The sequence below is a fragment of the Oncorhynchus nerka genome, linkage group LG27, assembly GCF_034236695.1.
Source record: "Oncorhynchus nerka isolate Pitt River linkage group LG27, Oner_Uvic_2.0, whole genome shotgun sequence".
In the NCBI taxonomy this organism is placed as follows: Eukaryota; Metazoa; Chordata; class Actinopteri; order Salmoniformes; family Salmonidae; genus Oncorhynchus; species Oncorhynchus nerka.
This window is the reverse complement of record NC_088422.1, coordinates 77,362,361-77,374,992: the sequence shown is the minus strand read 5'-3', so window position 1 is coordinate 77,374,992 and position 12,632 is coordinate 77,362,361. Positions and strand designations below refer to the sequence as shown.

Below are 12,632 nucleotides of genomic sequence, written 5' to 3'. Positions count from 1 at the left end.
CGTAATTTCCGGACTATAATCCGCTACTTTATTCCCACACTTTGAACCTCGCGGTTTATACAATGACACGGCTAATTTATGGATTTTTCCCGCTTTCACAAGATTCATGCCGCCAAAAAACTGAGTACCGTCACATAATGTGACGTAAATCGAGCGCGCTCAAACTTCCCATCATTCTGATTACGGTAGTAATTTTGTCACCCTCATCATGGCAAAGACACGGAGAAATGCATATGATGCAGCTTTCAAGTTGAAGGCGATAAATCTGGCTGTTGGAAAAGGAAATAGAGCTGCTGCATGGGAGCTTGGCCTTAATGAGTCGATGATAAGACGTTGGAAACAGCAGCGTGAGGAACTGACTCAGTGCAGAAAGACAACAAAAGCTTTCAGAGGGAAGAAAAGCAGATGGCCCAAAGTATTTGCAGCCACTCGACATCAGTGTAAATCGTGCATTTAAGGTGGCGCTCCTTGTTCAGTGGGAGGCTTGGATGACAAGTGGGGAGAAATCCTTCACTAAAACGGGCCGCAGGCGAAGAGCATCTTATGGTCAAGTCTGCCAGTGGGTCCTGACAGCGTGGAGCATTGTCAAAAAATCCACTATCATCAACGGGTTTCGAAAGGCTGGACTGCTGCGTGTTAAAGGGGCAGCATGAGCTCAGCGGGGTATTTGCCTCCGGATGAAAGTAACGAGAGCGACAATGAAAACGATCCAACATCGGATGAAGCAATTCTGAGGCTATTCAACTCCGACACCGAAGGAGATGACTTCAGTGGTTTCAATGCACAGGAGGAGGAAGATAGTGACCAATGACTTTCTTGGTAGGCTACTGTTTTAATTTTTGTTACAAGCCGTGTTTCGTTAAAGCCTATTTATTTTTGTTACAAGCCCGTGTTTCGTTTAAAGGCTGTGTAAAGTTCATTTGTTTCAATGTACCGGTAGGCACCTGCGGCTTATAGACATGTGCGGCTTATTTATGTACAAAATACATATTTTTTAATAATTCAGTGGGTGCGGTTTATATTCAGGTGCGCTTAATAGTCCAGCAAATGTTCACGTTAACATATATCTGGACTTATAGTTGTATAGTAGCCAGGTTTTCATGACTGGATAGATAGCATGATGAATGCCGAGTTCTCTGTGCTCTCTGTTTGTCTTCTGTCTGATTGTGCCTAGTATTGTTGACATACCACTCCATAGTTTGGCTAGTCTAATTGTTCACAATTCTGGCCTAGTTTCCAGCCCAGCATTCTAGGCTATGGACGTGAAAGTAAACAGCAGATTAAGCAGTTAATTCTACAGCCATGATTTTCTTGCCCAGGTACCCCCTCCCAGGCAAACCAGCGACCCATCATATGTTAGCAAAAAATATGTATATCACGTCATCAGGTGAATGACAATTGTCCCCCACAATGAAATTGGGGAGGGGACTGTGGATCTGTCTCTGTCCATTTGTACGTTAGTCACACAATATCTCAGACAGCACTGGGCCGATTTTGACTAAACTCGGGTGAATGATGTGTCTTGCCATAGAGATCCGGAATTGACAAAATTACATTGATTGGTCAGAGGTTTGAGCTATAGTAAATAACTGAAGTGGAATATCTCGGAATATCTCTATTGACCCAAGGGGGGCACTGCATCATTTATCTGGGACGACTTGTTAACTGTTGCCTTGTTGCAAGAAGTAATCAACATTTTAAAATGACTAGATTTGGTACATCGTTTTTCATTATTTTTACCTCCCCACATTATAATTGGAAGAGGAAGTGTAATCTCTAACATAGCCTATTAGCTAGAAAGGTAACGGCAAACACGTTTGCTAAGAACAGCTGTTTAGCTGGTTCAACAAAGACAATACATTTGTTATTTTCTTCAAAATAACATTTCGAATCAAATTGAGTAAAAATTCTAAATAATAAACAATTCAAACAATAAGCAATCAATCAACGTAAGTTAATGAAATGAGAAACTAACAAAAGACTAAAAAGAAATGCAGTCAATAAACAAAAACAGGTAAGAATCAAACAGGTTACAATCATCAGGTTCCCAAGCTTTTTATAATCAAATCAAATCCAAGCGCACTTTAAAATGTTATTTTTTTGCCATCATTGTAAGCCTACCACACACACACTAAAATATACATATATTAAACATAAGAACGAGTGTGAGTGTTTGTCACAACCCAGCTCGTAGGAAGTGACAAAGAGCTCTTATAGAACCAGGGCACAAATAATAATATAATAATAATCAATCATTTTGCTCTTTATTTAGCCATCTTACATATAAAACCTTATTTGTTCATCAAAAATGGTGAATAACTCACCACAGGTTAATGAGAAGGCTGTGCTTGAAAGGATGCACATAACTCTGCAATGTTGGGTTGTATTAGAGAGAGTCTCAGTTTTAAATCATTTCCCACACACAGTCTGGGCCTGTATTTAGTTTTCATGCTAGTGAGGGCCGAGAAACCACTCTCACATAGGTACATGGTTGCATAGGATATCAGTGTCTTAACAGCGCAAGAAATCTGGCAGTGGCTTCTGACTGATGAAATTTTCACAGAACCGCTTGTTGCAATTTCGATGAGGCTCTCTTGTTCAGATTTCGGTAAGTGGACTGGAGGCAGGGCATGAAAGGGATAACGAATCCAGTTGTTTCTGTCATCCGTTTCGGGAAAGTATCTGCGTAATTGCGCACCCAACTCATTCAGGTGCTTCGCTATATCACATTTGACATTGTTCGTAAGCTTGAGTTAATTTGCACACAAAAAATCATACAATGCTGGAAAGACCTGTGTGTTGTCCTTGTTAATCCAGACAGACAAGAGCTCTAACTTCTTAATCATAGCCTCAAGAAAAAACATCAATAGGGCGGCAGGGTAGCCTAGTGGTTAGAGCATTGGACTAGTAACCGAAAGGTTGCAAGTTCAAATCCCCGAGCTGACAAGGTACAGAATCTGTCGTTCTGCCCTTGAACAAGCAGTTAACCCACTGTTCCTAGGCCGTCATTGAAGATAAGAAATTGTTCTTAACTGACTTGCCTAGAAAAATATAAAAATACCTGGCCAATTGGCAGAGAAATAAATAATTCAGTGGCCCATGACAGTGGCTTTTAAACACCCACAAATGCTTGTTAAACAAGTGTTAATTGATCACTTTTTTCTTGGCTATTAGTTGCCCGGCTTTGAGCAGTATTCTGAGATAACTATATAACAATGAAAACCAGCCATAACACTAACTTACATAGTGATCTATCTATAGGCCTAGTGTCTTATGGTGCATTATATAGGCTACTAATGCTCACATCATATTTTCAGTGTTTATTCTTTAACATATTTGTGGGGCTTCCTCTCTGAGGAAGCCTACTAGACAAATACTAAAAAAGCAAATTTTCCATGATTCCTCATCAAATCATGATATGGACTCTCTTTGGCATGTACGTTTCTCGGTCATGGGCGGTGGAATATGGAATATGGGGGAGGGGAGTGGGTGGGGTATATGCAAATGTTCACATTAACATATATCTGGACTTATAGTTGTATAGTAGCCAGGTTTTCATGACTGGATAGATAGCATGATGAATGCCGTGTTCTCTGTGCTCTCTGTTTGTCTCCTGTCTGATTGTGCCTACCGTAATTTCCGGACTATAAGCCGCTACTTTATTCCCACACTTTGAACCTCGCGGTTTATACAATGACACGGCTAATTTATGGATTTTTCCTGCTTTCACAAGATTCATGCCGCCAAAAAACTGAGCACCGTCACATAATGTGACGTAAATCGAGCGCGCTCAAACTTCCCATCATTCTGATTACGGTAGTAATTTTGTCACCCTCATCATGGCAAAGACACGGAGAAATGCATATGATGCAGCTTTCAAGTTGAAGGCGATAAATCTGGCTGTTGGAAAAGGAAATAGAGCTGCTGCATGGGAGCTTGGCCTTAATGAGTCGATGATAAGACGTTGGAAACAGCAGCGTGAGGAACTGACTCAGTGCAGAAAGACAACAAAAGCTTTCAGAGGGAAGAAAAGCAGATGGCCCAAAGTATTTGCAGCCACTCGACATCAGTGTAAATCGTGCATTTAAGGTGGCGCTCCTTGTTCAGTGGGAGGCTTGGATGACAAGTGGGGAGAAATCCTTCACTAAAACGGGCCGCAGGCGAAGAGCATCTTATGGTCAAGTCTGCCAGTGGGTCCTGACAGCGTGGAGCATTGTCAAAAAATCCACTATCATCAACGGGTTTCGAAAGGCTGGACTGCTGCGTGTTGAAGGGGCAGCATGAGCTCAGCGGGGTATTTGCCTCCGGATGAAAGTGACGAGAGCGACAATGAAAACGATCCAACATCGGATGAAGCAATTCTGAGGCTATTCAACTCCGACACCGAAGGAGATGACTTCAGTGGTTTCAATGCACAGGAGGAGGAAGATAGTGACCAATGACTTTCTTGGTAGGCTACTGTTTTAATTTTTGTTACAAGCCGTGTTTCGTTAAAGCCTATTTATTTTTGTTACAAGCCGTGTTTCGTTTAAAGGCTGTGTAAAGTTCATTTGTTTCAATGTACCGGTAGGCACCTGCGGCTTATAGACATGTGCGGCTTATTTATGTACAAAATACATATTTTTAAATAATTCAGTGGGTGCGGTTTATATTCAGGTGCGCTTAATAGTCCAGCAAATGTTCACATTAACATATATCTGGACTTATAGTTGTATAGTAGCCAGGTTTTCATGACTGGATAGATAGCATGATGAATGCCGAGTTCTCTGTGCTCTCTGTTTGTCTTCTGTCTGATTGTGCCTAGTATTGTTGACATACCACTCCATAGTTTGGCTAGTCTAATTGTTCACAATTCTGGCCTAGTTTCCAGCCCAGCATTCTAGGCTATGGACGTGAAAGTAAACAGCAGATTAAGCAGTTAATTCTACAGCCACGATTTTCTTGCCCAGGTACCCCCTCCCAGGCAAACCAGCGACCCATCATATGTTAGCAAAAAATATGTATATCACGTCATCAGGTGAATGACAATTGTCCCCCACAATGAAATTGGGGAGGGGACTGTGGATCTGTCTCTGTCCATTTGTACGTTAGTCACACAATATCTCAGACAGCACTGGGCCGATTTTGACTAAACTCGGGTGAATGATGTGTCTTGCCATAGAGATCCGGAATTGACAAAATTACATTGATTGGTCAAAGGTTTGAGCTATAGTAATTAACTGAAGTGGAATATCTCGGAATATCTCTATTGACCCAAGGGGGGCACTGCATCATTTATCTGGTATTTAACACAATAGTTTTTTTGTGACAAAACTATAGGTAGAGGTGAAAATGTGATGGAAACACATTGAACATCCAATTTTTATTCCGTACGTGAAAACTTAAACGAAAAAGTACATTTTGTGTGCACTACATCATCAAGCATTGATTTTGATTAGTTTGGTGGAATCACACAACTGGTTGGAAATGTGCATATTTTATTTATGCAGATTTTAGAATATTCACATGAAAATCTGTCACCAATTGGATGGAAACCTAGCTAGTGATACTTCAGTTTTGTTCAGCTGTCACTAAATTTCAGCTAAAATAAGCAGAATAACATGGTCAAGCAGACACACAATGAATCAATCACATTACTCAGTACTCAGGAAAGAGGATTTCTTTTCCACAGCATCATCAATAATCTGATGTACTGTGTGCCATCACTGGATCACCCCACTGTAGGTGAGTGGGTGAGGGAAATGATGGGTTAGGCCAGACATGTTTACCCGTCAGACCAATCAGAAATGGTCCTATTTGTGGGTTATCACAGAAAGGAAGTTAGAAATCTGATGGGTTAGAGAGGAAGGTCTGGGAGAGGCTCTGGATTGGACCAGATCTCCTGACTCAGGGACGTCATACGTCCCACGCAGCCACAGGCTCCCTCAGCTCTAAAATGTGGTGTATAATGTGTGTGACAGCCGGACTGGAGGAGGACTGGACCCTAGCCATGGCACAGGAAGAGAGATGCAGATCTAGGTTTTCTATCTCCTTGTCTGTGTCTAAATCAGGATAACACTGAATGAATCAGCAGACTGACACCTGTGTGATAGCAGGTGTGCTATAAATTCCCCAGGGATGGAGATCATTTACTTTATCTTTGGCTGACTATTGGCCCTTGCTAAGATGTCAGTATAATAATTATATAATCAAAACATATTGGCCCTTGCTAAGATGTCAGTATAATAATAGTACAATCAAAACATATTGGCTATTCTTAACAGCAGTCAGTATAATAATAATATAATCTAAACATATTGGCCCTTGCAAACAGCAGTCAGTATAATCAAAACACATCAGTTTATTCTTTGACAAAGCTGTGGTGGTGTGGGTGCTTCTTCTTTGAGGAAACCTACTAGACAAATACTAAAAGAAGGAAGTAATTCCATATTTGCTATGAAGTCAAGATAAGCTCTATACTTGGCATGGGTGGCAGACATTGGGGTGTATGGGGGAGGGGAGGGGCGTGGTATATGCAAATTGTAGTGTAGAATAACATCCATCCCCCAGGTTTATCTATCTTTGTGGACAGTGTAGGAAGGAACACAGGGACCAGTCTAGAGATTCTTATTATGATCTCCCACCGACTGTCTTAGGACACACATGATCTACCGACTTCTACCTCAGGCAATCAAGAACATGTTTGTTCATAGCTTTGACTAGAGAAAGACAAAGACAACAGTATAGAATGGAGACTGTTTATTATTGATGTCTGGGCTGCCAGGCCTTTTTCAAGACAAGACTCCATGGGACAATGTACTGTTATGACCATATAGGGAAGAATGTGTGTCATTCATAACTTTGACTTACAGCCGAGCACATATTTTTTAATACTTTCAGAATAACTTATTGTTTAACAAATACTTTCTTTGTTCATTGCCCTTGTCTCTTTTTTATAGCCATGTGTCTACCACATTCCACTTGTTCTGAAACACCACAGTTAATGTGTGTTTTTTTGGATCGTCCATAATCCTCTCAGGTGTTTTTAAATGATCTCATTCTTCGTAAGTTACACTGTGTTGCTTCCTTCAGAACCAGCACAGGCCTGATCATATTCCCTCATGTATTATAACACACAGATACAGCTCTTCAAGTGTGTTCACTGTAATATCATAATCCACAGCATAGCACTGACAACAGGGATTAATCATGGGCTTTGGAGAGGAGAGGAGAATACCGCATTGCTACAGCAACACACATCATTCTCTGAAAACACACCCAGCTGGTTTAGACAGAATCTTGACACAACCCTAAACCTGACAGAAACGCTGTGCCTCCATACACGCATGAAGAGGATGTGTTTTTCCCTCAGTGTTTCTCTCACCTATAGGAGAACACTGTCAGAACCCTTCTGTCCTGAGTAACTCCTGCTGTGTGTGCACATATTGAGAAGTGATGCGGTACTCAGAGGTAGCCATGTGATTAATTACTGTTGTTTTATCTGTTGTCTAGCTTTATGCCAGTATATAGAGGCTACTAAATTCAGAGATGGGGCCAGAGGATTGGCGAGTGCAGATGAAGGTAACCCCCACCAGCCCCCCTCCTCAGAATGACCTCACCTCCGCTTGCTCCTTTAACCTGACACGCCCTTGTTTCACAGCACTCTCCTTTTGTTGATTTGTAATGTTTCTGAGAACTCAGTTCTGTACAGGTGAGGGGAACTCTGCAAGCACTTTTCCGTATGTCCTTCCTCCCTCTTTCCACCCTTCCCGGTCCTCCCTCTCTCCTCCTACTCCTTCTTCTTCTTCCTCTAACTCCTCCTCCTGCTCTACCTTCACCTCCTCTTTTGGAAGCTAGCTACTGAACAACAAGCCAATCTGTTTGACAATCACTGCGTCTCTACCTCTCACACACCCAGTTCTACCTACATGTACCAGCGCTGGTGTTGCTTGGCCAATGTGTTCTCTCCCCTTCCACTCTGAATGACTTATCAATCATGTCTTGGTGTGTGCATCACTTCTGCTTTCACTGTGGATCTGAATCAATTTAATTTGTGTTGGTTTGTTTGATTGATTGATTGTTTTGCGGGTTGCTTTGCCTGTATTGCCATAAAAGCTGTCACTTTACTGGTAATTCTATATGTAGAAGTTTGTTTTCTTATAAGCAACAAGCATTGTCTTTTTCTGAATAGATTTATACAAACAAAACCATTATTATTATCTGACTATTTGACCTCTTTGGCAGCGGTTACTTTCCTTCACTGACCCAGTACAGGATGCTGTTGACAGCTTTACATGATGCAATACAGCCTTTCTCTCCAGACCACTGTGCTCACTTCCTATTTCCCGTGAGGAGGGTTGTCTTGTGCCTCAAGTCTGCTTCTGATTGGGCCTCTGCATCCTTTTGAACTTCTGTTGCTCTTTGGGCCCTGAGTCCTGAATTTTTTGCTCTCTCTTTTTCTTTGTCTCTCTATTTCTCCCTCTCTTTCAGGTGAGAATTTTGAGCAGAGTCCACTACGGAGAACCTTTAAATCCAAAGTTCTAGCGCACTACCCAGAGAATGTAGAGTGGAGTCCCTTTGACCAGGATGCCGTTGGCATGGTAAGGGAACTGCGGAATGTGTAACTAACACAAAGTGTATTTTATTTGAAGCTATACCCATTTCTGTTTCCAGGGTTTACATCTGTATATCATTATGGGTTAGAACCTGTATTGTTTAGCTGACCAACTAACCTGATCTATTACCTGCTCTCTCAGCTGTGTATGCCAAAGGGTCTGGCCTTCCGCACGCAGGCGGACACACGTGAGCCTCAGTTCCACTCCTTCATCATCACGCGGGAGGACGGCTCGCGGACATACGGCTTCGCCCTCACTTTCTACGAGGAGGTGACCAGCAAGCAGATCTGCAGCGCCATGCAGACCCTGTACCACATGCACAATGCTGAACAATACGACATCCTGCACACCCCCACCACCCCGCGGTGCCCCGAGGACCAGCGCCACCTCCATCCCCACCCACTCAACCCCCACCCCCAACACATGCTCCTCCCCACGCCCTCCATCTCCCGGCTGCAGCGCTTCAACTCCTACGACATCAGCCGCGACACGCTCTACGTGTCCAAGTGCATCTGCCTCATCGCGCCCATGGCCTTCCCCCAGGCCTGCAGGAAGGTGCTCCAGCAGCTCCACCAGGCCGTCTCCTCCCTCCAGCCCCCACCCCTCCCCTTGGAGAGCTACGTCTACAACATCCTGTATGAGGTGCCCCTGCCTCCCGCTGGGCGCTCCCTAAAGTTCTCGGGGGTGTATGGGCCAGTGGTGTGCCAGAGGCCCAGCACGGCAGAGCTGCCTCTCTTTGACTTCCCTATCAGCCAGGTGTTTGAGCTGCTGGGGGTGGAGAACGTCCTCCAGCTGTTTACCTGTGCCCTGTTGGAGATCCAGATCCTGCTCTACTCACAGCGTAAGTCCTTACTTAGGATCTTTCTCTCTGATCTGCTGAACTTTCTGTGGTTTTCTGTCTATTGTCCCCAAGCATCGCTTTTAGAAGGGATTGTGATTTGTTATTTCAACAGAAATACTGACATTTTAGAAGAAATCAGAAATAACAGTTGTGGTTAGGATCTTCGGTATGTTCATTGGAACTATTATCCAGGCAGATTAAATAAACTATCCTGTGATTCCATTAAAGGCCCAGTGCAGTCAACAACTCAATTTCCCAGTGTTTTATATATATTTCCATACTATGAGTTTGTATTAATACTGTGAAATGGTGAAAATGATAATGGACTTTTAGTGTGAGAGCTGTTTGAAAAGACAGCCTGAAATGTATGCATGTTTTGGTGGGATGGAGTTTTGGCCTTCCATGGTGACATCACCATGCGCTAAAATTTTTTAATAGACCAATAAAGTTAGAGTTCCAAACCTCTCTGCCAATAACAGATAACAGCTAGTTTCCCCTCCCTACCCAGACAGTCCTAGCAAAATTCTTGCTTGAGACATTGCCCTTTGCTAAGAAGCTATTTTTATATATTTTTTTAACCATTTTAATTTGAAACAATCACATTAAGATACAACATTGTCACCCAGGAGTTATTTGATGTTGAGATAAAAACGGCTGCATTGGTTCTTTAAGGAAAGCTGTGTTCTTCCCAGCTTATGTAAATGTTAGTTTCTCCTCATGGGCTCTCAGCTCAGGCTGTGTGTGTGTGTGTGTGTGTGTGTGTGTGTGTGTGTGTGTGTGTGTGTGTGTGTGTGTGTGTATCTGGTGTGCTGGTGTGAGTTGCTGGGGTAAACAGGCTGTTTTGCAGCAGCAGTGTGTGTGCTGTGATCAGGCCTTTGTTTCCCCCTGCTCATGTTCTACCCCAGGCCCACACTGAGAGAGATTGACAGTGAATAGGGACACATTCAAGAGGACCTTTTTGGGAGGAATGAGAGATATTTAGATATGACACAGGTCATTTAGCACATAGAAAAATGTGATCTACAGAATTGATAGAAACAGGTCTTCCACTGTGTGTGAAAAGAAACAGCATTATACATAATAAATCAGCTCCAATCAGGAATTGTTTTGTTCAGAGACCAATGTTGGAGGTTTTATACAGAATGGCATATTCCTCTTCCATGGAAGCACACTGGGATTGACTTTGATCAGAGTCAGTGGAGTGCAGCAGGAAGATTGTTTCAGGATTGGAGAGCTGGCGTGTTGATAGAATCCATTACGGAGACAGGGAAAAGGCCAATTGTTTATAAAACTGTCAGGGGCTAGAGGAGCAATGCTGTGATGTTGCTAGGCAACCCTTGCAGGAGGATAAGGAGGAGGATGCGGTCAGAGATGCAGGGTAAAGATGATTGGTTGGAAATGACATCATCCCTTTTTTTCTCCAGAAGGCTCATTGCAGAATGTGTGGTAAGGAGTGTTTTCTAGAGTGTGAACCTGTGAGCTTTCCACTGAGCAGGGACAGGGTGTTGTTAGTTAAAACTGCATAGGCTGAGGCAAGTGATGCCCCATACTAAATATTAGCTGACTGGAGAGAGTCTGTTCTAAAAATAGAGGCATAATTCATAACTCAGATACATAGGCCCTGGCCTGGCCAGTGTCTTTCCCACATACACTACATGAATCCTCGTTGAAACGAGCATCTGCTGCTGATTTTCCCATCTCTCCAAGTAGATCAATGGAAGCTTGCCATTTCCCCTACCTGGTCTGCATGTTAGTAGTCCGTATATAGAGCTCTCATTCTGTTAGCAAACCACTCAAATAGGCTCCGATGACCTTATTCGTCTTGGAAAGTCCTTGTGGAAAGCAGCGTAACAGAGGGGAGGACAAGTGGAGGACTACACCAACACTGAAGCTCATTAGATTAGCCCCAGTTGAATATCTGATGAATGACCCTATTAAAGAGTGTGTTTTCTCTTAGACTAGATTAGCTGTTGGCAAGGCCTGTGTGTGTGTGATAATGTGGTGCAGTGTGTGTGTTTGTGTGTGTGCACGCACTTGTGTGTTTGTGGTTGTGTGTGCGTGTGTATACTATCATGTGTTTGATTGTGCGTGAGCACACTTCCTTGCGTTTGTGTGTGTGTGTGTGTGTGTGCGTGCGTGCATTTGTCTGTCTGCCTGTGTCTGTTTGTGGTTTTTCTCAGGAGGGTGGTATCATGCTCTGAAAAGGCCTGTTGTTGTTCACCAGGTAAGGTCAGAGCACCAGCAGACAGGCTAGATTTGTATTCCTGTCTCTGAGTCCCTTGCCCAGGTCCTGGGAGAGGGCCTGTTCTGGGTGGGGGGTTCTGTTCTGGGGTAGAGAGGAGAGGGCCTGTTTTGGGGAGAGAGGGGAGAGGGCCTGTTCTGGGGGAGAGAAGAGAGGGAGAGGGCCTGTTCTGTGGAGAGGGGAGAGGGCCTGTTCTGGGGGAGAGAGGAGAGGGGAGAAGGCCTGTTCTGGGGAGAGAGAGGAGAGGGGAGAAGGCCTGTTCTGGGGGAGAGAGGAGAGGGGAGAATGCCTGTTCTGGGGAGAGAGGGGAGAGGGCCTGTTCTGTGGATACGGGAGAGGGCCTGTTCTGTGGAGAGGGGAGAGGGCCTGTTCTGGGGGAGAGAGGACAGGGGAGAGGGCCTGTTCTGGGGAGAGAGGGGAGAGGGCCTGTTCTGGGGGGAGAACAGAAGGCCAAATGAAGAACTGATAGAGAAGGAATGTAGATAAACAGGACTGGATGGAAGTTTACATGGATGCCAAACACTTGACTTGGAGTGGACTGTTTAACCCTGTACATTACAAAACATTGCATACTGTAGGTGTCAAAACATTTAGCCTTTGTGACCATATAAAACCAGTCAGTTTGTGACTCTCTCCTCTGTTGTTTGTGTGACAGACTACCAGAGGCTGATGACTGTGGCCGAGAGCATCACAGCCTTAATGTTCCCTTTCCAGTGGCAGCATGTCTATGTGCCCATCCTGCCCGCCTCACTGCTGCACTTCCTGGATGCCCCAGTGCCCTACCTGATGGGCCTGCACTCCAACGGAGAGGGTGACCGCACCAAACTAGAGCTGCCCCAGGAGGTAACCTATACACTCATGCACCTATGCACGCATGTTTGCACACACGCACAGCTACTACCATACACACACGCACACACACAAATTGAAATAGATATTTTTGAGATTTATGCAT

At 43.9% G+C, this 12,632-nt stretch overlaps 1 protein-coding gene and 1 non-coding gene across 6 annotated transcripts in view; one reads left to right on the top strand and one right to left on the bottom strand.

The window, feature by feature from the left end:
• LOC115112454 (DENN domain-containing protein 5A-like) overlaps positions 1 to 12,632 on the top strand; it is a 57,185-nt gene that overhangs the window by 24,490 nt on the left and 20,063 nt on the right. For 3 of the 5 annotated variants that reach the window (XM_029639530.2, XM_029639532.2, XM_065012024.1), the window contains exons 2-5: positions 7,492 to 7,560; positions 8,470 to 8,579; positions 8,736 to 9,435; positions 12,333 to 12,520. In XM_029639530.2, the coding sequence (XP_029495390.2) occupies positions 7,492 to 7,560; positions 8,470 to 8,579; positions 8,736 to 9,435; positions 12,333 to 12,520 (1,067 nt within the window). The remainder of the gene's footprint in view (positions 1 to 7,491; positions 7,561 to 8,469; positions 8,580 to 8,735; positions 9,436 to 12,332; positions 12,521 to 12,632) is intronic. The other 2 variants (XM_029639531.2, XM_029639535.2) reach the window with 1 other exon arrangement.
• LOC115112571 (U7 small nuclear RNA) lies at positions 3,340 to 3,394 on the bottom strand. The gene has a single exon (XR_003860946.1). It is a non-coding gene; the product is annotated as a U7 small nuclear RNA (small nuclear RNA).